At 43.1% G+C, this 26403-nt stretch overlaps 1 protein-coding gene across 31 annotated transcripts in view; it reads right to left on the minus strand.

Moving 5' to 3' along the window:
* FAM120B (family with sequence similarity 120 member B) overlaps window positions 1-25857 on the minus strand; it is a 95680-nt gene extending 69823 nt beyond the window's left edge. For 17 of the 31 annotated variants that reach the window (XR_013416129.1, XR_013416127.1, XR_013416128.1 and 14 more), the window contains exons 1-4: window positions 25747-25857; window positions 13567-15249; window positions 9480-9660; window positions 472-573 (exon numbers count right to left, since the gene is read on the minus strand). Coding sequence is in view for 26 of the 31 variants with exons in the window: in XM_077999191.1 (XP_077855317.1) it covers window positions 472-573; window positions 9480-9660; window positions 13567-15228 (1945 nt within the window). In the remaining 5 variants the exon portion in view is untranslated. The remainder of the gene's footprint in view (window positions 1-471; window positions 574-9479; window positions 9661-13566; window positions 15250-25746) is intronic. The other 14 variants (XM_077999195.1, XM_077999194.1, XM_077999186.1 and 11 more) reach the window with 3 other exon arrangements.
* Window positions 25858-26403: the final 546 nt, after the last annotated feature.

Raw genomic sequence — 26403 nt, forward strand, 5'->3', positions numbered from 1 at the left:
CTTTATCTTCTCTTTCTGGTTCCAGAACTCATCAAAATATACTTTCAGTGGTGGGGAAAAGATAAGATTGTTGATTCCAGCAGAATATCAAGAATCTATCCTGCTAAACTTCATGGACGTCTACCAAGCAACAACTAGATGTCAGGCACTGGGGCTGTGGCAGCAACATGCCCTGACCACGGCCATCCTTCTGTCTCTTTTCTCTCCCCACTGCTGTGGACCTGGACCAGGGTGGTGGAGAAAGAGGCAGAGCACCGCCGCAGATGGTCCAGGGTAAACATGCCACAGCATCTTCCTTCCATTATTTTAGGACTTTATTAGATGAATACATTAATCATGAGCCAAGAGTTTAAATAAAAACTAGTATTTGTGCAGTTCTGGTAAAAGATGCTTTCCATAACTGATTCATTCTTAGACTTTTATCATAGAATGGAAAGATCTGTGGTTCATTTAAAGAAAGGCTGTCTGTACCTGGAACACTCATCTGCAGTGGCCTGACGAGGTCCGGGTGCCTCAGTGGGTTCCCAGGATATACAAACCACTCCTTGACAGCCGGGCAGGTGCTGGCAACATCTGAAGAAAAAGAGTTGGGTCAGTAGATGTGCAAGAGCACGCGTCGCCAAGCTCACAGTGTCACAGACCCAGCTCTGCCCAGGTGGCCAATTCAAAGTCCATAAATAGGTGAGTTCTCAAATCCAAGGTGACTAAGTAACCTTAGTTATCCAACAATTAATTTCTTATCCTCCAATCTGAAGGTAACCTGTTCACTCCATCAAGAACCATACTCTGTGGAACCGACAAAATCCTCAAGATAATCTGGGTAAGTAAACAATAATATGGGAGAGAGAGTTTACCATGTTAATGACTCCTACGATGTCCTTCCTCCCTAACCCCCTCACACTGTTCCAGAAAACACATAAAGAAAACTACTGGAATTTGACAGTCAACACGGATACAGTTCTTTAAAGCAAGACCAGGTAAAGAAGACAGTGGGTGTAGCTGAGGAACTCTAAAGGGAGGAGGTCAGCAGAGAGCAGGTGCTTACAGGGGAAGGGAAGAAGAGGTGGTGTCCCTAGATGCCAGACATTCCAGCACAAACATGATCATCAGTCAGACAGCTGGTCAAGTTGGGCAGAGGGCTTCGATGCGGGGCAGAGAGAGGCGGTGGGCTGGATCCAGGGCTGGGGGAAGCAGGCCTCGATGAAGAGAAGAAGAGGGGGCACTTTTCTATAAAAGAGCTGAGAAATGAAGTGGAGAGATGTTCCCTTAAAGTAGAAGAAAAAGACAAAAACAGGAATCAAAGATGAAGAAAGAGAGTATCAATCCAGGGAGCCCCACCTGCATTTCACAGCAGTTCTAGGAGAGAACTGAGACAACAGAGATTTGCTAAACACAGGATAAAGAGAACATCTCAAAACCTTCTAAGAAAAAAAAAGTCAGCAAAAAAGGAACATGAATCACTCCAGCACTGGACTTTGCACTTGGCATTATCAGCACCTGTGATGCCACAGGACCGTGGCGGTGGCTGTGATGAAGGAGAGTTGCTGAGCAGGGGACCGTGGCGGTGGCTGTGATGGAGCCACTGGGCAGGGGACCGTGGTGGTGGCTGTGATGGAGAGTTACTGAGCAGGGGACCGTGGCGGTGGCTGTGATGGAGCCACTGGGCAGGGGACCGTGGTGGTGGGCGCTTGCGAATGGGCAGAGCCACCGACCTGCCTTCCTGCCGTCAACACCAGAACTGAAGAAAGGGTTCTAGTGACTGCATTCATGTGATGGACGATGGGCGGGGCCAGATTGTTATCCCAGGCAGAAGGGAAACAACCCTCTATCACGCCAATTTTCTGCCCACAGGCACTGTCCAGATTGTATCCTAGTGAGGGAGGTAGTCCTCACATGAGGACACAGAGACTGGAGATCAAGACTACTGAGGCCACGATCTGCAGGACAGAGCACCAGAGAGCAGGGCAGCGTGCAGACCCAAGTGCTCTTTAGCCTCCGGCTGAAGAGAGAGCTGTCAGGTTTAGGGTAAGACTCAGAGAAGCCAGGCAAGGTCCTGGGGCTGACCAACCAATGGAGCTTGCACGGGGCTTGAAGACAGCGGAGTGTCCACCACCAGCAAACATGAAGAGGCCTCGTCCTACACCTCGGGCACTCTGGTGACAGCCCGGGAGGCCCTGTCTTAGGAGTAGGCCTGTGCTAGCGGTAAAGTGAAAGCCACAACGGACACAGCCTAATAAAGTTTAAACGTAAGTCTCGGAAGGAGCAGGCAGAGCAACTGCCTGACAGAACAAAACTCAACACTCTTCTTAGTATCCAAAATGTTCTAGCATCCAATCAAAAAACGCCAGACGTGAAAATAAGCAAAACTATGTGGACCCTGTGGGAGGAAGTCAATAAATGGCCCAGAGGAAGAGGCAAAAGAGACTGAGAAAGACAAAATCTTATTTTAAAAATGCTCATCTCTTCCAAATTTGATAGGAAATATCAACCCATAGATTTAGGAAGCTCAAGAATCCCATGAAGGGAGCAGAGTGAACCTTACTTAAAATCCAGCAAACAGGAGAGGAATTGTAAAGACAGCCAGAGGAAAAAAAGCCATGATACACATGGGGAACAATGATAAAGATGAGCCTTGTTGTCTCATAAGAAAGTACACAAGCCAGGAGAAAATACAGAACTACCTAAAATTCTATATGCAGCAAAACTGTACACCCCCAAACAAAGATGAAATACAGTTCCGCAGGGCATAACAATAATCCGGTTAGTGACGGACTGCATACACATTCCTGGTGACGCCTTGATGATCCTGACCCCGTGGAGTCCTAGACTAAATTTGTGTGCTTGTGTCTGAGTTTTTAACAAAGAAGTTTAAAAAAATTAAAAATTTCTAAAGTATGAATTCAGGAGGTAGAGTTAAAAAATTTTCCAATAGAAAAAGGCTTATACAATGACGTAAAGAATTTTTTGTTCAGCTGTATAATGTATTTGTATTTTAAGTTAGGTGTTAATTACAAAAGAGTCAAAAAGTTAAATAAATTTAAGTTTATAAAGTAAAAAAGTTAGAGTAAGGTTAATTTATTGTTGAGGAAAGAAATATTTTTTATGAATGTATGATAGCCCTAAGTGTGCAGTATGTATAAAGCCTACAGCAGTGTATGGTCGTGTCCTGGCTTCCCATTCACTCTCCACTCACTCACTGGAGTCACTGGAGCAGCCGCGTGTGCAGTGTGTATAAAGCCTACAGCAGTGTACGATCATGTCCTGGCCTTCCCATTCACTCTCCATTCGCTCACCCAGCGGACTCATCAGAGCAGCCCGTGTGTGCAGTGTGTATAAAGCCTACAGCCGTGTATGGTCATGTCCTGGCTTCCCACACACTCCCCACTCGCTCATGGACTCACGAGAGCAGCCCGTGTGTGCAGTGTGTACAAAGTCTACAGCAGTGTACGATCATGTCCTGGCTTTCCCATTCACTCTCCACTCGCTCACCAGCCTCACCAAAGCAGTCTGCGTGTGCAGTGTGTATAAAGCCTACAGCCGTGTATGGTCATGTCCTGGCTTCCCACTCACTCCCCACTCACTCATGGACTCACGAGAGCAGCCTGTGTGTGCAGTGTGTATAAAGTCTATAATTTAAAGTGGGTATTGGCAAACTACCAGCTCATGGATCAAATCTGCCTGCTTTTATACAGTCTGAAAACTAATAATGTTTTTCATATTTTTTTAATGGTTGGAAAAAAATGTTTTTAAGAATATTTTGTGACTCCTGAGAATTACACTCTCTAAAATTCAAGTTTTGGCCTGGTGCGGTAACTTGCATCTGTAATCCCAACACTTTGGGATGCTGAGGTGGGAGGAGCGCTTGAGGTCAGGAGTTTGAGACCAGCCTAGGTAACACAGCGAGATCCTATCTCTTCAAAAAAAAATTTTTTTTAATTAGCTGGGTGTGGTGGCGCATGACTGTCATCTCAGTTACTCAAGAGGCTGAGGCAAGAGGACCCCTTCAGCCTTGGAGCTGAAGGCTGCAGTGAACTGTGATGGTGCCACTGCACTCCAGCCTGGGCAACAGAGTGAGACTCTGTCTCTGAAAAATAAATCAATCAATAAAATAAAATTCAAGTTCTGTCACATGGGAACATTGAATAAAGGCTTCCTGGCACACAGCCACACTCATTCCTGCACATGTTGTCTCTGGTTGTTCTTGCACTACAATAGCAGGATTGGGTAGTTGTGACAGGGACTGTGGAGGGAGCCCTCAAAACCTATAATATTTATTATTATCTGACCCTTCACAGAAAAAGTGTGCCAACCCCAATTTAAAAGTGTTAAAATCATGTATTATAGGGTTTAAAACATACGCATAATCTCCAAACGTTACATATTGGTTACATACTGTATGCTGCTATTTATATAACATTCTCAAATGAACAAGAACATAGAGATGAAAAACAGACTAACAGTTGCCAGAGGACAGGAATGGGGGGAAGAAAGATTGCCAGGACATAGGGGCACATGGAGGGAGTGCTAACAAACCAGTCCGTATCTTGGCTGTGGTGGTGGTTGCAGGATCTTTGCACGGACCTACACACCCACACACATAACTGCATGCATGTAAAAAACGGCACAAGTGAATAAGGTCTGCAGTTTGGTTAGCACTGTACCTGATGTTAAATTTCTGGCTTTGATATTACACCACAGTTATAGTAGATGTCATCTTTGGAGGAATCTGAGTGAAGGGTACATGGGAATCTATGTACTATTCTTGCAACTTCCTGTGAATCTGTAATTATTTCAAATTTAAAATATATATATATATATGTATAAGACATAAAACAACAATAGCAAAAATGTTGGGGAAAATGCAAATACACAGTTATAAGGTTTTTATATTGCAAGTAACATGGTATATTATTCGATAGTAAACGGTGATGTTAAAGATATTAAAAGTAATTGCAAAAACTGCAATTACTTTTGTACCAATCTAACAGACCCCCAGATCAACCACTTTTTTTTTTTTCTTTTGAGACTAAGTCTCGCTCTTGTCCCCAGGCTGGAGTGCAATGGCATGACCTTGGCTCACTGCAACCTCTGCCTCCTGGGCTCAAGCAATTCTCCTACCTTAGCCTCCCGAGTAGCTGGGATTACAGGCGCCTGCCAACACGCCCAGCTAATTTTTATGTTTTTAGTAGAGACAGGGTTTCACCATGTTGGCCAGGCTGGTCTCAAACTCCTGACCTCAGGTGATCTGCCCACCTCAGCCTCCCAAAGTGCTGAGATTACAGGCATGAGCTACCACGTTCAGCCAACCACTTTTTTTTTTAAATGGTAAATCTAGTAATCCAAATGAGTGCACAACAACACAATACTAAAAATTATTAAACTAATCCAAAAGAAGTAAGAAAATGAGAAAATAAGGTGGGGGGAAAAAGAACAAAGAGTAAAATGGAAGAGTGAGCCCTAATTACGCCAGAAGTTACATTCAGTGTGAACATTCCAATTAAAAGAAAGAGACTGTGACACTGGACGTGCCGTCTTTAAAACAGATGCACTTTAAATGTTAAGAAATAGTTTAAAAGTAAAAGGATAGAAAAAAACACATCATGCAAACATTAATAGTAAGAATACTGGAGTGACTATATTACAATAAAACAAAGACAACTTTAGGACAAGGAGTATTACCATGTTTTTAAAAGTGAACTCTCCTATTAAAAGGGTTGATTCATTAAGAAACATAACAGTCCTCAATATATATGCACCTAACAACAGTTTCAAAATACCTACAGCAAAAACTGACAGAACAGAAGGAATAAATAGACAAATCCACAGTAAGAGCTGGAGTTTTTAACTGTTTTCTCTCAGGAACTAAGAACAAGTAGACAGAAACTCAGTAAAAGACTTGAATAACCTTATTAGCACTACTGACTTCTACAGAACACTCTACTCCACAACTGTAAAATACACATTTTCAAATACAAATGGGATCATAAACTAAGTCAAACACATAACATAGAGTACAGTTCATTATCATCATATATAAAACAGCAAAAACAGCATTTTATTTTCACATATTAATAATGTAAACTTCACGTAGAAAGCCAAAAATTTGAGGGAGAAAGAACTAAATATTAACCATGAAGACAAGTTCAATGTGAATGTTTTTTCCTGTTTATGTGGTTATCTAATAAAGTTATCCACTTGGTCGTAAATACATTACATTAACAAAGTATGAAATTTAGGTTAGTGAAGTTTACATAGTTTAATTTAATGAAAGAGTCTGAAAATAACTCCAATATTGTGATTTAATGTAAAAACGTTTTCATGAGGAAGATCTCTTTTTTCCATCATTAGAGTCAATGTGCAAATATCCATGTTAAGAAAGAATGTGGGTGGAGAGCACCTAAGAAAAAGAAATTTTAAAAAATGATTTAAATATGTGCAAAAATCACAAGCATTCTTATACACCAGTAACAGACAAACAGAGAGCCAAATCATGAATGAACTCCCATTCACAATAGCTTCAAAGAGAATAAAATACCTAGGAATCCAACTTACAAGGGATGTAAAGGACCTCTTCAAGGAGAACTACAAACCACTGCTCAGTGAAATAAAAGAGGACACAAACAAATGGAAGAACATTCCATGCTCATGGATAGGAAGAATCAATATTGTGAAAATGGCCATACTGCCCAAAGTAATTTATAGATTCAATGCCATCCCCATCAAGCTACCAATGACTTTCTTCAAGAATTGGAAAAAACCGCCTTAAAGTTCATATGGAACCAAAAAAGATCCCGCATTGCCAAGACAATCCTAAGTCAAAAGAACAAAGCTGGAGGCATCATGCTACCTGACTTCAAACTACACTACAAGGCCACAGTAACCAAAACAGCATGGTACTGGTACCAAAACAGAGATATAGACCAATGGAACAGAACAGAGTCCTCAGAAATAATACCACACATCTACAGCCATCTAATCTTTGACAAACCTGACAAAAACAAGAAATGGGGAAAGGATTCCCTATTTAATAAATGGTGCTGGGAAAACTGGCTAGCCATAAGCAGAAAGCTGAAACTGGATCCTTTCCTTACTCCTTATATGAAAATTAATTCAAGATGGATTAGAGACTTAAATGTTAGACCTAATACCATAAAAACCCTAGAAGAAAACCTAGGTAATACCATTCAGGACATAGGCATGGGCAAGGACTTCATGTCTAAAACACCAAAAGCAACGGCAGCAAAAGCCAAAATTGACAAATGGGATCTAATTAAACTAAAGAGCTTCTGCACAGCAAAAGAAACTACCATCAGAGTGAACAGGCAACCTACAGAATGGGAGAACATTTTTGCAATCTGCTCATCTGACAAAGGGCTAATATCCAGAACCTACAAAGAACTCAAACAAATGTACAAGAAAAAAACAAACAACCCCATCAAAAAGTGGGCGAAGGATATGAACAGACATTTCTCAAAAGAAGACATTCATACAGCCAACAGACACATGAAAAAACGCTCATCATCACTGGCCATCAGAGAAATGCAAATCAAAACCACAATGAGATACCATCTCACACCAGTTAGAATGGCAATCATTAAAAAGTCAGGAAACAACAGGTGCTGGAGAGGATGTGGAGAAATAGGAACACTTTTACACTGTTGGTGGGATTGTAAACTAGTTCAACCATTATGGAAAACAGTATGGCGATTCCTCAAGGATCTAGAACTAGAAGTACCATATGACCCAGCCATCCCATTACTATATGACCCAGCCATCCCATTACTGGGTATATACCCAAAGGATTATAAATCATGCTGCTATAAAGACACATGCACACGTATGTTTATTGAGGCACTATTCACAATAGCAAAGACTTGGAATCAACCCAAATGTCCATCAGTGACAGACTGGATTAAGAAAATGTGGCACATATACACCATGGAATACTATGCAGCCATAAAAAAGGATGAGTTCATGTCCTTTGTAGGGACATGGATGCAGCTGGAAACCATCATTCTCAGCAAACTATCGCAAGAACAGAAAACCAAACACCGCATATTCTCACTCATAGGTGGGAATTGAACATTGAGATCACTTGGACATGGGAAGTGGAACATCACGTACCGGGGCCTATTGTGGGGAGAGGGGAGGAAGGGGGGGATGGCACTGGGAGTTATACCTGATGTAAATGACGAGTTGAAGGGTGCTGACGAGTTAATAGGTGCAGCACACCAACATGGCACATGTATACATATGTAACAAACCTGCACGTTGTGCACATGTACCCTAGAACTTAAAGTATAATAATAAAAAAAAATGATTTAAGTAACATTTGGCTCCAGAGTCCGTTTTTAAATCAGCTTAAACATCTTTCTTCTGTCCGCTTCCTTAGGCCACAGGGGTAAACTCTCGCAGTATGTATGGGAGAAAGCAGTGCACGCTGGGTGGTGCTACAGGAACCTAACGAAAGCTGGATTAAATAACCCCACTACCCCTGAGCCCCATCATCCAAAAATAATAATGATGACTTTTCCATCTGATGATTCTATCAGCACTTTTAGATCATGTAAATGTTCACTTTCTGGAACAACAGAGTAAGGTTAATATTGACACGTTTGGAAATAATGACGTTTAGGCAAATGGACCACTTTCACCGGTATTCTACTCCTTCTCTCTCTCATCCTGGTAATAGTGTGTAGACCATGTTTCTTATCAACACACTCTCAAATCAGACTGTAAAGTACCTGTCAAAGGTCTCTGTTTAAAAAAACAAGGCCTTACTGAAATAGGAGGTCACTAAATGCATTCAGCATCTCTGGTTTCTAATATGAAGTGTTCTTCCACACTCCTGATTCTCCCCAAAACTATTCCAAACGGTGAGTTATGGGACCTTCACTAACTTTCTCCTTGGGGTTAAAATTCCTCATTTTCACTGTTTGGGTGATTGACGGTCCACTCTCTACTCTTGTTGCTAAGCACATAATGGAAATGTAGATGAGAAAAACACAAATTTAATTACAAAAACACCAAAGGAAAATTGTTTGTATTTAAAAACATGACATACGAGATTCTGTAAAATTATTTTATAAAAATCACATTTTGAGGGAAGACTAAGTAGACACTGTTTTCTTCTAATAATAAGTATATCCTACTCTCCCCTACAGCAGGAAAGAGTTTTCACATTTTTTAAAAAAGCATAAATCCTTTTAAGGCATAAAAATATGACACTTTATAGAAATCATGCATTCTTTTAACACATACTGATCAACTGCCTGCTAATTAGATATAGATGTCAAATGGCACTTATACTTAGTTTTTTATAGATATCAGTGGTATTCTCAATTACAGATTTGACAGGGAAATAAAACCTACTTAATTGTCTCCATGTCCTGAAAGAATGCACTCTATTTCATGTGGCCAGTTTCTCAGAATTCAACTCCAAACAGAACCTTTCCTAAGAGGGGCCAACCAATCCTCACCTTGACAGTCCTCCAGTAAGAGTGAGTAGACCCGCTGTCGGATGGGACGGTAAATGAAGGCCTGGCTGGGTAAGGCCTGGTCAAGCTCATCTTCCAGGGTGTTGCTGCATTCAATCTCTCCACTGCTCATGATGTTGTACACCAGGTAGCTCTCTGCTTGGACGTGATGTGTTCTAGCAATCTGTTTGAAATTTAAATACAACTGGATTTCTCCTTAAAAACAAGATAGTAACCTTCAAATCAAATAGACAAAGTCAATGCCTTTCATCATACGGCAGTTTTTTAAGGCCCTCAGAAATGTAATTGACACTGAAATTCATGACATCAAGTTGCCATGTTCTCTTTCCTTCGGACTACCAATTTCAAACTTTCTATTCCCCCTCCTCCGCCTCTCTCCAAACATCTACGTCTTCTGCAGTATTTCACTGTTCTGTCTCCTGGATACCCTCCCAGTAACCGGGTGTTCACTACTTCTCACCAGTATTGCTATGAAAGGGTCTTAATCCCCTAGCCCAGTTTCTCTCCTTTCCAACCCATCCTTCACACCATTGCCACACTGTCTTTGAAAACTTTGCTACCCTACTCAAAACATTTGAAAGGCTACCACAAATCCTTCGCATAACATTCGAGGTCCCACTATGAAGCCTCAATCTCCTTTTTCTAGCCTTGTACACCATTTCACCCTCATAGAAATGGCCATAATCCAGTCTCAACAGAACATCTTCATTGTTCCTCAAGAGTACTCAATCTTCTTCTACCTTCACTTGTGCCCCATAAGAACTTACCCTATCCAGAATCTCTCTTCCACTCTTTCCCAGCCTCTCACTTTACAATCCTCTTTCCCTTTAAGGTTCGCTGATGTCACCCTCTCCTCCTCCCTTAGACAGGACCAACCTCCAGCTTGCCTTATGGAGCTCATATCCTATTTTCCCTGTAACACAGCTGTCTGGTCTGCCTCCCTTATTAAGCTGTAAGCTGCTTAGCATTAGAAGCCGTACTGTATTCATTCACTCATTTGTTCAGAAATTGCTTCATGAGTGAAAACCACATGCCAGGCACAGGTGCTTCTCCTCTGTAATGTCAAGACAGTGCTGGCTCATGGTAGGTGATGAGATACAAGATTTAAATTAATTCCACTTTCTCATTAAATAAGTAGTTAAAATCAGAAGGTCTATCATAGCCTAAATATATAGGTTTTACCTTCCAGTGAAGAACATTATTACTGTAAGAATAAGTTCATCTAGGTTACTATTCAAAATTTAAATCCAGTCTACTACTAAAGGCATTAAAATGTGATGCTAGGATAACCTGGATACCAGAAACTCTGAATCGTAAGTGTCTCATTTATATGTACTTAAACAGTCCTAGTTATGTTGATTCATTATTCCTAGGCTTCAGTCTTAATCTGTTCCTTACCTTCTTCCTAAAGAAAATGGGTTTAATAAAAAAGTGCCCGGCTCCCAGGACTATTGTGAGGATTAAATGAGTCAATATAAGAAAAACACTTGTCCTGAGGTGTGGCTTGCAGCTCACTGCCAATGCATGTTCTATAGGATTATAAGACTAGCCGGCCAGGCATGGTAGCTCATGCCTATAATCCCAGCACTTTGGGAGGTCGAGGCAGGTAGATCACTTGAGGTCAGGAGTTCAAGGCCAGCCTGGGCAACATGGCGAAACCCATCTCTACTAAAAAATACAAAAATTAGCTGGTCGCGGTGGAGCGCGCCTATAGTCCCAGCTACTCAGGAGGCTGAGGTAGGAGAATTGCTTGAACCTGGGAGGCAGAGGATATCTTGCCACTGCACTGCAACATGGGTGACAATGAGACCCTGTCTCAAAGAAACAAACACTCAACTGATCTTCCAAAATGCTGACATAGAGAAGACACAGATATATGGCTGTGGTTATGTGCGTACCCAATGTAACTGCTGTGCCCACAGCCTTTCTACCTGAGCATTTTTCCAGGGTGACTATGTATAGTTGATATAGTTGAAATACATGTTGGAATTTTAGTTGCCTATTAGGGTTGGAAGATGACACTGCAAAAAATTTTTTATAGAGAAAGTGTAAGGGCAATGTAAGAAACTTCAAAACTGTTTTCAAAGATACAATTAAGTTAAATCCATGTCAACAACTCGACCCACCACTTTGCCCAGGCACTCCCTTCCTGTGAGGACTCTCCTTGACCCCGCCTTCCCCAACAAAGGCTCTTACACTGCCAAACCCCCGATGGCTTTGCCTCCACTCCCAACCCTGTGCTGCAGTAACTCTCGGAGGCCACCAGGACCTCCTCATGACTGACCCAAGTGCCTATGTCTAGTCCTATTTCACTTCTTTACCTCTGTAGCATGTGATACTCCTGTTTCTTTTCTCCTTCGCGAAACCTGCCCCCTTGGACTTTTGTGGGGATTATCCCCTCCTTATTCTTCCTCCTCTGCTCACTCCAGATCTCTCAGTGGAGTGTCCCTTAGTCTCCATCCCACATCATCTTTTACTTTACACATAAAATAGGGTAACTCCCAGATGCCTGTCTCTTGCCAGTAATAGAACTTTAGGCCCATATTTCACTATGAGAACATGTGTTGGAGGTGCTATCTACTTAACTAAAATATAACCCACTTAACCTTCTTCTCCCTGTCAAACCTTTCCTCCTCCTTCCTTAGATTAACAGCATCTACCATCCCTGGTGCTCCAGGAGGAACTTCACCTCCACAGCAAGGCTTATTTATTAGTTTCACTTCTGAAACATTTCTTGAATTTGTTTCTTCCTATTTCCACTGCCATTTTCCTAATTCTAGCTCTTTTGTATTTTACCTGAGTTTCTGCAATGGCCACTTTAACTCCACTCACTGCACTGTAATGTTTCTAAAACCAAAAATCTGATCACATCAATATACCTGCTTACAAAAATCGAATGCTGGTTGGTTGGCAGGTTCACATCACTGCCCTCCAGGTCTCATCACACAGCTGCTCAGCTGCTGTCCAGGCCTGAGTTCTGTATCAGACTTGGGGCAGGAGCTTCCTTACAGATCTATGTAGTTGTAACTAGATGAAAGATGGTGGCGTTCACAGCACCGGGAACAAGGAAAGGTGTGTGGTTAAGATAGTTAAGTTTGGTTTAGAACTTGCTGAGGTACCTTTGAGACATTCATGTGGACACAGACCTCTTCTGTAAAACAAGGATAAGTCTATCTCACAGGGCTGTTGAGAAGATCTAATGAGAAAAGTTACCTAATGCACCTACCACAGAACCTCATACGTAGTGGCCCCCTTCAAAAATCTTCAAAGGTGCTATCATACTTTCAGAATTAAGTCCAAATTCCTCATGAGGCATTTAATAACCTTCCCAATTTGGCTTTGTCTACCTTTTCCCATTTTTTTTCTCCAAACCCCACGCTCCAGCCTGGCCTTTCTCCCTGTGCCCCCGAGTGATGCAGATTCGAAACCTACACCTTTAGTACTTCCACAACTCCCAAGTATTTGCTTATTCAATGCATACTTTGCCTGCCTCATTAAGGTCTGGCTCCAGTTCTACCTCTTTGGGGAATTTTTCCCTGTACTTTATTTATTTTTGTGACAGAGTTTTGCTCTCATTGTCCAGGCTGGAATGCAAATGGCATGATCTCAGCACACTGCAACCTCCGCCTCCCGAGTAGCTGGGATCACATGTGTGTGCCACCATGCCCAGCTGATTTTTGTACTTGTAGTAGAGATGGGGTTTCACTATATGGGTCAGGCTGGTCTTGAACTCCTGACCTCAGGTGATCCACCTGCTTTGGCCTCCCAAAGTGCTGGGATTACAGGCGTGAGCCACTGCACCCAGCCTTCTCCCTGTACTTTAACCCACAAAGTTCTCTTTCTCTCTTGTATTCTTACAGCACTTTTCTGTAACATTCATGTGATAGTATCCAACACTGGTTATGAGTTTTCACACATATAATGTCACACTTCCTAACAAGCCTTATAGACTCCTGTTGTGCATCCTCTCACAGTGGCCAAACACCAAGGCAGTAATAGATCTTCACCAACAAATCCGTCAGTGGGTATATTTTCAATCATGGCATACTGGCTGGGCAGATCCACATACCTTTAAGATTTCTGTGTCTGAAACCATGGTTACTTGTTGCTTTATTTCAGGCCCCACATTCGTGGGGTCTTCTTGTTTAATTTCAGGGTTTGTACACATGAGAGCTTCTAGCTTAAATTCAAAATCTGTTGCTACAGGTAATTTTTGATTGATTTCAGGGTGTGTACACATGGAGTCTTCTTGCTTGGATATAGGATCTGTACATATGGGAACTTCCTGTTTGGATTCATGGCCTGTACACAAAATTTCTTGCCTAGATTCAGGGTCTGTCCATATTAAAACTTCTTGCCCGGACTGAGGGCCTGTACACATGGGAACTTCTTGCCTGGATTCAGGGCCTGTACACATGGGAACTTCTTGCCTGGGTTCAGGGCCTGTACACATGGGAACTTCTTGCCTGGATTCAGGGCCTGTACACATGGGAACTTCTTGCCTGGATTCAGAGCCTGTACACATGGGAACTTCTTGCCTGGATTCAGGGCCTGTACACATGGGAACTTCTTGCCTGGATTCAGGGTCTGAACACATGGGAACTTCTTGCCTGGGTTCAGGGTCTGAACACATGGGAACTTCTTGCCTGGATTCAGGGTCTGAACACATGTGAACTTCTTGCTTGGATTCAGGGTCTGAACACATGGGAACTTCTTCCCTGGACTCAGGGTCCGAACTCATGGATATTACTTGTTTGTCCAAAGTTATTACACCTTTGGGTTTTTGGAAAAACCATGGAGATTTCTGTCCTGGTAAAAGATACGATGCCATTCCTTTATAAAAAAGAGCTTTGTTTGGTCCCAGAGGTAATAACTCTTCTAATTTTCTCTCACCTTGATACAAGTGAAGAACTTTCGATATATGGTCTGACACAGCTAATATGATGTTACCTTTTTTGTCAAAGTTCTCTTTTACAGAGGTATAGGATGATAAGCATTTGTACCTAAAGCTTTCAAACATGCCCTCTGGGATGATGTCGTTGCCAAGGAGGCAGGCCAGAAGAGGAAGGTCGGCTACATGGAGGCCCAGACTCTCACAGAGCTTCTCTCTGCAGAGCATGACAGTGTCCAGGCTCTCGAGGCAGAGCTCGCTAATTGAAAAGTAGGGACAAGTGTCATAGATTAGGTAATCAGTGTCTTCCCCTAGAATCCCAAGGCAGTTATGCTGGAGGCCATAGGAAGCTACCTCATAATCTGCTTCCTGTAAGGAACACAAAGTTTCCTGGCCCAGTGTCTTTAGAGCAAATCGTGTAAACACAGCTAGCCCTGAGGGGATGAAAAACATATTTCTGCCTGGCTGCTCCTTGTGTGACTTGATGTAATGAAAAATCCTGGATATCTCCCTATTGTTCTTGAGCCTTCGTTTCACCCATTCATCTCTCTTATCCTGCTCCACCATGCCATCAAAGAAGAATATCAACTTGATCCCAACCGCCGTAAAAGTTTTAACAAAATCTCGCAAAGCAGAAAAGTATTCTCGCCACTGGCCACCGCAGATCCAAGACTCTGGAGTATACCAGTATCTGAGACAACACATGGCATCAACCACAATGGTAGGGGTACATCCAGGATACTTGCTTCGGTGGTGCTCTGCCAGTTCTTTGAAATTTACTACTGTACATATATGTGGACAGGTACTTCCCACAAATCCTTGCAAACCTCTCACACCCATAACTGAACTCCGGGAAAGGATCTGGAAAGAAAAATAAATTAATCAGTAATTATGGCATTATCATTAGACGTATGGCACCTTTCAAAGCAAACACAGTAGTTAATATTTACACTCTGTTTCCAAAAACATTCTTGTCTCTGAGGTAACACGATACGCTGGTTAGGAGCCTGAAGAGTTCTCAATTCAAACATATGAGGAACTTCACCGAAGTATAAGTTAATTACTTGAGCTGGGCTTTCACAAGGACAAGAGAGTGCAGCAGTCTTTTAATGTTTTCACTAAGATTATTCAAGGTATTTCTTGATAAAATTCAGAAAGAGGTTAAGTTTTCAAAGTAGTAGTATTTCTCACCTAGGGACTCAGAAGTTACTGTCAAAAATCTAAAACATAAATTGAAATACCACATGGATGATTCTCAAGATAATTTTTCTGAGTAAAAGAAGTCAGACAAAAAGAGTACACACTATGACTCGACTTACATAAAATTCTAGTTCATGAAGAGTTAGGCTAACCCCTAGGGACAGAAAGCAGGTCAGCGGTTGACTGGGATGGGGACAGACGGTGGAGGGAAGGATTACCAAGGGTACACTTTTGGGGGTGACAGATACATTCACCACTTAGTGGTCATGGTTTTACAAGTATATGTGTATGTTAAAACTTACCAAACTGTACACTGCAAACATGTGTCACATACACCTGAATAAAGGTGTTAAGAAAGTCACATAAAATTCACTATGCCTAATGTTGTAGTATCTGAGATAGTGACTGACTTTGCAGAGAAACTGCCCATTTGGAAATTTAAAAACAGATACAAAGTAGTTTACAGTTACAATTTGGAATCTGGAAAAGGTACGAGCACAATATTGTATATGACGTTATAAAAGGCGTTCTTCAAGTAGGCAATGATGGGCGTCAATGGTCAGAAAAACTCCATGCTGACATTCTTTATGATCTATGCTTTTTCCACTACAGTTTTCTTTAAGATTAATGCAGGCTTTATGTCCTTTGATAAAACACAACAAAAAATTCTTAATATGCAAACAGCAACACAAAACCAACGACGCCCCTCCTCGACAGGCTGAAGGCAGCAGGCACCAGGTGACTAAGCGCATGGGTATCTCTCATGTTCAGGGTATTTCCCAGCTGCCAGGCAGAGGTGAGCACTTTACACAGACATTCTAATCTTTAGGGTGACCCTGACATGTAAGTATTATCCGCTTTATTCTACAAATGAAGAAACTATAAATTGTCAGGTTGAGAAAAGGCATCCTCATAAGACTATCTTTTAAGAATGTACTGATTTTTTTTTTTTTAGACCAGGTCTCACTCTGTTGCCTCATCTGGAGTGCAGTGGTGTGATCACAGTTCACTGCAGCCTCAACCTACCAGTTCAAGCCATCCTCTTGTCTCAGCTGCCACCACACCTGGATGATTTTTTTTTTTAATTTTAGCAGAGACAAGATCTCACTATGTTGTGTTGTCCAGGCTGGTCTCAAACTCTCGAACTCAAGTGATCCTCCTACCTCAGCCTCCCAAAGTGCTGAGATTACAGACATGAGCCACTGTGCCCAACCAGAATTTACTGATTTTTAATGGGCTCTAGCCCCTAACGGCAGAATTTGAAGGTATCCGTTTAATAGCCACATTAACAGGATTTTCATTAATTGCATAATGAAAATATGCAAAAATTGGGTGAACATAAATAACACACATTTTATGTTGACATTTAGAAAAGTCTTGCTCATAAAGCTATTAAATATAATGGGATACATTCATACATCTACACCAAAATCACTACAGTGATGTGATTTGTAAAGAGTTTATCTTGGAAACACAGCCAAGGTATTTGAGTTTTTGAAGTGGAAAGTGGGCTTCATATGTGATTATGTCAACTGTAAGGAGGTTCTACGTACGGGATGGACCCTATGTACAGGAAGGTTACACTCTTATTTCTGAAAAAGGGTATTCTTTTTCATTTGTTATTTCAACAGAGTAACAGGGGACAGGCGTTGGAAAGGAAATACAAGAATACAAAGAAGATTGGTCAAAATGGATTTTAAAAGAAGGCTTAGATTTCATCAGCTCTAGACGACTGCTGTATGCCTGGCTTTAATTTAAACAGGGCTTGCATGGTTTGCGGCTGATGAGCTGGCTCCAGATAAGCGTCACAAATCTCAAGTGTGACTTGATTTCTATGCTGTGAGGGAAGGCCCCACTTCTCTCACCAAGCTCTGTGCTGGCTGCTGCGGGCCCAGGAGAGGCCCTGGACAGCAAAAAGGAAAAAAAAGGAACAGCATTTGAATACAGTCAAAGCAGAGGACTGAATCTGACTGCGAGCCAGGTCCTAGGGTTCACTGCACGCCCACTGTGGTCAGAAGCCAGCAGCCAGTGGGGCTCTGGGGCCAGGCAGTTCCCAGAGTTGCGGGTTGGACTGCTCAAGACACACAGGACCAATTTCTCACAGTTTAAATCATGAGTTCGAGTGTGACACTACAATATGCTCTTCTACAGTATTCACCAAGAAAAAGTGGGATAGTAAAGGTTTTGGGAACTTGTGATATTAGAGGATGTCTTCCAGTATTTCAGTATCTTCAAAGTGCTATAATACTCACAACATCCATTAATCAATGCAATTAGTGACGTAGGGAATAAAATGTATAAAAAGGTATGGAAAATTCCATGGATATGTCTCTAAATTTTTTCTTTTTTAAGCCTTTCATTGCTAAGACTATATATGGAGGCTTTTCATTCTCTAAAGGTGGTTATTATAGGATGACTGGGGAAAATAATATGTGTATATAAAAGTCATTCTATCTGCAAATTATATAAGAAATTTTCACTATCTAGGTAATCATTGTTTAGAAAGAAAACAGAAGTTATTTCTCATTAGGGAGGAGTCTAATTGCCCTAAATACGGCCTGGGACCCTTTGGGGATCACTCCCTTTAAGGTGGGCCTCACCATCCTGTCTTATCCCAGCACCTGGCACAACATCTGCATGGGACAGGCCCAGTATTTGAATGAATAAATGAATTAATCCAAGGACAGTATATAAAGATAAATCAGGAATCAGTAAGTTACAGACTTCAATTATCGCCAAAGAAGCAGTGCAAAGTAGAATCACTGCCCTCAAGCAGCTTACAAAAGGTTTGGGAAACAAAGCATCAACAAATCCTAGTAAGGAGCTGCAGCAGGCGTAAGGTACAGCTGGAGGCTGCCTCGTTCCTGGGGCTGGCTCATTCTCCTGACAGCCAGACCAGTTCCAGGGTATTGGGTTACCAGTAAACGGGGAAGTGGAAAGTGGAAAGAGAAGTCCAGAAGCTCCTTTACTATAATCTTTCAGCTTACAGACACTTGAGGTTAAGAGCAATGTGCTCAGCAAAAACGAAACTGCCTGACATTGATGGACACACACACAGTGAGGACGACTCGTCTGGCGTCACTCTAGACAGAGGGATGAGGGACTTATGGACAGCCCAAGGGCAACTCCCCATCTAGACAGCAGCCTCTGCAGGACAACCAATACCCGGCTGCTATAACCACCTTAACACACTCCCAGCATCTAAGCCATGTCAAAGCATGACTGTAGAAAGCTAGAAGTGTAACTCAGGCAAGTAGTAATGAGCAAGGGCACTTAAGAGACAGGGAAGCTGGATCAGAGCACTAGAGGAGCTCAGGCTCACACAGTCCATCACCAAAGGCCCACTGGAATAAGCAAGGTAAGCTGGAGACAATAAAACCGTAATCTTTGCACAGAAATAATTTACATCTCTAATCTACAAACTAGCACATAACCCCACAATGTCTGTACTCTAATGGAGAGTAAGCAGCAAAGCCAAACAGAGGTAAATCTGTTAGAAAATTAAATAATCTTGGGTTAGTCTGAAACAACAGCCCAGTATGACAATACAAAACACGAAGTCTTCTTTTTTCTTGTTTTGTTTCCAAATACAAAGTAATTTTTCTTTCAATGGTAACTTCTGGCTAAGCCTGGGTCCAGGCTCTCCCAGTGATGTCCCCCCATGGCTTGCTGTGGAACATCTGAGGTCTGTTGTTTCTTCTCTCCTCTCCTCCCCCGCCTAAAAAGTGAAACTCATAGGGACGTCTCGAACACCAGTTGGGTGAGAACAGGCACCAAAAACCCCAGGAGATTAATAGTTATCCCTCGCCAGCACAAAGGACAGCATCTGCTGAAGGTTTATAATTTATGAATGCACAACCAACCAGGTGAATAAATAAGGGTGGGTGCCAGTTAAGTTGGTCTTGATGCTTCAGAGGATCTCCATACAAGGGTCATTAAACTGCTGAGCTTTGCAAGAATTTCCAACCACCGATAAAGACTCTCACCTTGACTCTCACCTTCACCACACTTTTGCTAGGGCCTTGAGCCCTCTTCTCTACCAGGCCTCAATCTGGGGCTTTTAGCAAGAATCCTGCTCAGTTTAGAGAGAACCCACCTTTGATATCTGGCCACCCTGGCCTGCCTTCAGCAAGAATTTCCCTGTCCCTGATGTCTTCCCTCAGAAATGCCCACCCCTCACCCTCACTCTGCTCGTTGGTTGTAAATCCCCAGCTGTCCTCACCGTGTTCAGAGTGGAGTCAGATCTCTCTCCTTCACTGCAACAGTCTTGAGTAAAATCTTCCTACTGTTTGAACAAAGGCCAGAATTTCAACATCGGCACCTCAAAGAAAGCCTATAGCTATTATGTACTTTAAAATTTCTAGGAATAGATGTGTAGACTCAGGGTGCCCTGGAGGATACCTCAGAACAGTCAGGCCATGACCACTGGCGCCAGCTGATGTCACAGGGGAAGTGGGAGAATGATGGGCAGAGTTTTGTTGATAAAAGGAAAAGTTCCAGAATAAAATGCAACAGTCCAGATTCTAACTGCCACTTAGCAACAGTGAAATTGTGGTACAATTTTATTTATAATTATAAATTTGTTCATCAAACATGTTTATCAATTGCCTAAAGTTTAGTAAAATCTGTCCAACATGTCAAAATTCTTAAATTATCACAAATTTTAAAACAAAGACATAAATTTTAGTAAGGTTTTATTGTATTTATAATTTTTATAAGCTAGATTACTTTTTAATATTGGGAAATATATTAGTTTGTAAAAAAAATGATCAAAAAATGAACCATTTGCAGAAAATTCAGAGAAAACACAAGAAAAAATTTTTAAACATTTTACATATTTCAGCCTTTTTCTACTATTCACTGCTTCTAAAAATTGAGATTGTACTTTCATAATCTGTTTTTGTGTCCAATTTATTATACATTCCCAACTCATAATGTTACTATTCTCCCACAGTGTCATGTATAACAGATGTACAACATGGACGTGAGTTCTCTAACTCCACTGGAGAACACCTGGATTATTTCCAACTTTGCACGCCATAACTAAGAATGTGAAACGCATCCTTGCATATAAATCTTAGAGATCTCTCATCATTTCCTTAGTATCTCAGACAGGAAGCTGCTGACTCACGGCATAGGCACACATTGGCAGTTTTTCTCCAGAAGCATTGTATCAAGAATAGACCCACTTGTAACATGAATATTCAGCTCTCTTCAACAATATCAGGTAATTTTATTTGAAAATAAATTTGGTTTACTCATTTAGCAAGCACCTTTATGTCAGACATTGGAGTAGTCACTGAGCTATGAACAAGACAGATGAGGTCCCTGCCCTCCAGCAGTCAACAGTCTCTTGGACACAAGTGTAGGACTGAGAAAGTAAGAGTGTTGGGGAATTTTCAGCAGGGAAAGCCAACCTCGTTTAGGGCTCTAAGACAATCCCCTGAGGAGAGGGTAAAGGGAAGGCCTGAAGACAGGCAGGTGTGGCCAGAGGAAGGCATGAGCAATATGGAGGAAATATTTTAAAGGTCTATAAGGTATCTTTTTTCAAATTATTAGGTGCTTAAAACATCTGCTCTATTAAGTAGTTTAATGTAACTTGCAACTGTATAAATTTGTTCAAGTATAGAAATGGAAAAAAAAAAAAAAACGCCACCTTCAGTATGTCTAGAACCTATTTTAGGGGAAGATGAAGAGATGAGATACTGCTGGAGGAGTTGGGGCCAGGTAAGTGAAAGGCCTAGCAAACCATGCTAAAATGTCTACGCTTCATCCGAAGGGAAATGATATGTCACTAAGGACTCAAGCAAGTGCGTTTCAGAAACACTGCTCTGCCTATGTTCCGGGGATGGGTGGAGGCAGGCAAGTCTGGAGTCAGATGGTCCATCGTGAACCAGGTGCTATGGCTGTTCAGCATCCACTCTCCCTCCCTATTCTGGAAGAATCCCAAGGCTAGTGGGATGCAGGGCCACTTCCTATCACAGAAGAAAAAGAAGGGCAGAGAGACCCTCTTCTATCCCCCCACAGACACACTAAGAACATGAGATCTAAACACAACCACATTCCCACATTCACTCATAAATACTCATTCAGGATTTACTGTGCTCCAAGGCCTGTGTTAGGAGCCGTGGATACAGCAATGAATAAGACAAGATTCCCAGCTAAGACCATGAACCCTGAGGAAGGAGGCAAGCAAAGACTCGGAGTCCTCTAAGAAGCAGAGAGTTTTGGGTGAGGGCTGTAACACACATATCAAAATATACCTAACTGTTAACTGTGTGCAGTCTACTCCAAAAGTCCCATGGCAGCCCCTCTAGTCCCACTGGCCCAGATTAGAGCACATTATCAGTTTTGTGCAGCCTCTTAAGTCAAAGACACATTCTAGCAGCAAAGAAGGCGGGAGTCACTTTGGGGAGGCAGCAAACTTTGTGTCAGGTGAAATCACCTGCCTGAGGCCACAAGCAGTAATTAACAAGGAGGCCAGGATTTGAATCCACCTGACTCCACAGCCCAGCTGCCTTTCACTAGGCCACAACCCTCACTTAGCACTGCTGTAGGTTAGTGATCTGGTCATTGCTGTGTGCTGCCAGTGGGGCAAAGGCCTCACCACAGAGCCACCCTGTGGGATGTGTCCTTACCCGAGATCTCTCCTTCCCACGTTATTCCCAGTCACTAGCCTATCGGTGGGTCCTAAGAGGAGGATGGAGAATTAAGGAGACTCTCTGGCTTCTCCCAGCAACCCAGAATTCTGGTGCCCTTAGCCTTTCCTACCCACACTGCGCTCTACAAAACCCCTTGGAGGCTCTTGCAGCATAAACAACTTATTCAGAAGACACTTATTTAGGCTCTTATTATCATCTACAGACGACTTTTCGAATCAGTTCTAACAATTAGCTCCTAAACCCATAATAGAGAAAAATACAGAAACTTTGGGCAGGAAAACTGACAGCAGTTAGAAGTGCTAACAGCTGACTCAATGAAATAGAGGACAGAAAACTTTAAAAACTGGAAAGATGCAAAAACCCCCACAGGAAATAGCTGTATATGCCTCAATAAACCTAACAACATTACTGTTCACATCACAACAAATTATATTTTAAATGGTCACTTGAGATCACTGAGGAAAGTTTACATCACATTCAGTACATTCCATTTAAGAACACAGGAAATAATACACTTTAGGAAGATTCCCAACCTAAACGGGATATTTTGGTGCTTAATGGGCAAAAACCTAATCTAGCCAGAAAACTCCTCTGCTATTCAGAAAGTTAATATCCTTTGGTCATAATTAGCCATGGTTTTATTGTAAATGACTTTATAATAATTTGCACAAATCCAAATTAAATTAATTCTTTGGACTAAAGTCCTAATAGGAACACTATCAACACTGCCCACTTTTAAAGAACCTAGTGTGTAGATACATATGGATGTGCACAGATAGGTATTAACATATGGAAACACCGAAGGATATAATTTACTCCATCTTACATTAAATGTTCTATAATAAGAGCTGACTAAAATAGATTCCTCTTTATCATTTGTTTGTAAGGAAAACAGTACTCAGAAGCTGGCTTTTTTGGTTAAGGGAGGCCCTGATTTACTGTACAGCTGAAGACAAATCATTTAACCTCTTTGTACATCACTGATTTCCTCATTTGTAAAAATAAGATAATTATTTACTTCTCAGGGAGATTTAAAACTACTACTAAAAAATTCCTTAGAAATACCTTATCTTTGCATAAATAATTTAAACTTTAAACATGTTTTAAATCTGAAGATTTTCCAACAGAACACAAATTAAAATTATTTATACTCATTATAAAGCTCTATAAAACTGGTGGCATTTTCAAAGTAATAAATCAAAAGTCGCAATAAATTCCTGTGTGAATTCACATAGTGTATAACTGTAGTTTCCATGGAGTTAAGAGTTGCTTTTATGATTTCCATTAAGCAGACTCTCCTTCTTAGCATCAACCTTTTCTTAAAGGGGGTGGCAACTCTGCAGTGAAATAAATCTAACAATACAGGCATTTAAGCTTGCAACAAAGAAGTTACAAAGATCCTGTCCAACATGCTGAGTTACTAAGCTCTGACATCTCCCTCCGGACATTACAGCTAAATAAAGTCAGGTTATGGCAGGAACTTGATCAGTTCCATTAGTTCACATTTTTTCCTCCATGCCTAAATAAAAAGCACACACCAGAAGAGGAAGAAGTAGGAGGTAGGGAAAGGAAGGGGTCTGAAGGACAAAAATGCAAATCTCAAGGAAGGATATGACAAATAGCCAGTTTTGCAGGGATCTAAGTTGTAAAAGACTTGAAACATACCATTTGGGAACCCTCTTTTCAAAAAAGCATACAAATTATAAACAGAAGATCTCTGAGGTCCCAGTGCCTAGGTAAGGGCCCATGCAAGTGACAGACCCAGAAACCTGAACTTCATTAGCTTTACAGTAAATCTGCCCCATAAATGGTATCCAGATTCAGGATCATGGATGGGGGAGAATCTCAGAATGCTAAAAACTATGTTACCCCAGATGTCACCTACTGTAGTTTTCTCAGTGGGCCACAGGTGGTCAGAGATTTCAGTATGTCTGGAAGATTAGGTGGTTAGAAACTAAGTAAAAAAACTGGAGGGTCAAGGTAGTCACAAAATGGGGTGTGTGTGGGTGTGTGCGTGCGTGTGAAGATGAGCGGTGAGGACCCTGACCCAGCAATGGTGTTGGTGCTTTTCAAGAATACAACTGGTAAGAAGGCTCAATTAGAGTTCCAAAACAAAAGGAATGGCAAAGTCAGGGGGAAAATCCACTAATGACGGAGCTGGGAGATGGCAGAAATGGGATGAAGAAGGTATCAGAACACAGACTGTGAAGGCTGTAGTGGTGACAGAGGGTGGCTCCTAACAGTAAAGTCCAAAGATGGGCAGGTCAAAGAGCCTATGTGAAGGGGAGGTCAGAGAAAGGTCAAAAACAAAAGCATGACACTAGACATGGGGGAACCTGGGAGTACAGCTGTGGATAAGATGCTCTCACATATTCAGGAGATGGAGGTTAGGACCCTGCTGCTCCAGATATGGTCCCCATTCTGGGCTTTTCCCTCTCCATACTTCTCCACTCAAGGACCCAGGCCATGAGAAAGTCCACCCTCTCACTTCTTTACCTCCAGGTTCTCTCCACTACCACTTCGGGGTTTCCAGTCCCTGAACGACGACAAAAGCCTTTTGTCTGTCCACAGTCACCCTCATCCCCAACCCTGTATCTGCCAGACTGAATCTCTTTAACGCTAAGATCTGATCACATCACTTCCTTGCCCCACATGCTCTTTAGCTTCCTTCCTGCCATTCCCCATCCCTAACCAACATTTCTCGTCTCACAAATGCTCAACTCCTAGTTCCCAGAATATGTCAGACTGTCTGAAACCATCATGTCTTAAACATTTATGTTCTTACTGCCAGGAATAGGCTCTCAACTCTCGTTCACCTCCCAACTCCTGCTTACTCAAAACTCTGCTCAAATCCCACCTTTATGGAAATTTCCTGGACCCTCTGGGCAAATCACCCTCTAAGGTACCCTTTTCTTTCTGCATCGTAGGATCTGCTTGACGCTCAGTGTTGTCCCACGGGTCTGTAAACTCCTTGCTGGCAGGGAACTCTGTCTTTCTGTCGTTCCCCAAGGAGCTGGGGCCCTGACTCAGGGATATGCGAGAAAAGTGAAAAGATCAGAGGATGCCTCTCTCTTCTAAGGACGACCACAAAAGTCGTGCAGCTATGAAGGACAACAGATCTACCCAGAAATGACACACAGGAGCCAAACGCACATCTTAAGGGAGGGAGTCGAGGTCACAGGTGACCTCAAGATGGGGCAGGCAAGGCGAGCAGCTGCGGGTCGCGAGGTCGGGGAGCACGGGACGACGCGGACCAGGGCCCGGCAGGAGGGTCCTGCGCAGGGGCAGGGATGACGACAGGCCCGGCAGCGGGGAAGCGAGGATCCCATGATGTCGCAGCCGCGGTGACTAGGGCAGAAGCACGGCCAGGACGGCATTAGGGACCGGGCAGAGGCCGAGGGGCTGACGCGCACAAGGGTCGGACGCGGGTAAAGGACGGTCACGCAGGCCGGAAGCGGCCCGGACGGCGCGCGGGTGCCCTCGGGCCCGGCCCTACCTAGAGATGCGCCAACACCAGCCGCAACGCGCCCGCTGCGCCCTAGGCCCAGCCGCCTCAGCCACCGCAACCGCCACAGCCGCCTCGTTCACTTCCGCTTCCGCTCAAGGCGCTTCCGCTCCGGACTTGGCCAGGTTCGCAGGCGCGGGGTCTGTGTGGCCGTTGCGAGAGTGAGGCGCGCAGGCGTCGTGGGTGGGGCGGGGAGAGAGACGCGCAGGCGCAGGGAGCAGGGGCACGGTGCGCAGGCGCCGGCGGAGTGGGACTCCACGGCCTGTTGCCACAGCAACTGCGCCGGTCCTCGCCGACCTCCGGTCCCGCAGTCAGGTAGCTGCCGGGTGGCGTCGGGCGGGTGCCGCCCTTGAACGTCTTTGTTCATACACTGTCCTGCGGCCGGGATTGTGTCTTGATGCTGCATGCCGGTCTTTGTCCTGCCACAGGCACGGAGGACCGGCGGCTCCCGGGGCCTCAGGCCGCAGTTGTGCTATCGCGGCCGGGAGACTCTTCTGGGCCGGAAACGGGGACGGCGCGGGGGCTCCTGCCTTGGGGACCCGCCGCGCGCCTCCCCGCCCCGCTTGGAAAGGGAGCGGGGACGTCCCGGCGTGCGACCCTCGTCTCCCTATCGGGACGGCCCGGCCCCAGTCAGCGCTGAGCACTTCT

This window comes from Macaca mulatta, chromosome 4 (genome assembly GCF_049350105.2).
Source record: "Macaca mulatta isolate MMU2019108-1 chromosome 4, T2T-MMU8v2.0, whole genome shotgun sequence".
In the NCBI taxonomy this organism is placed as follows: domain Eukaryota; kingdom Metazoa; phylum Chordata; class Mammalia; order Primates; family Cercopithecidae; genus Macaca; species Macaca mulatta.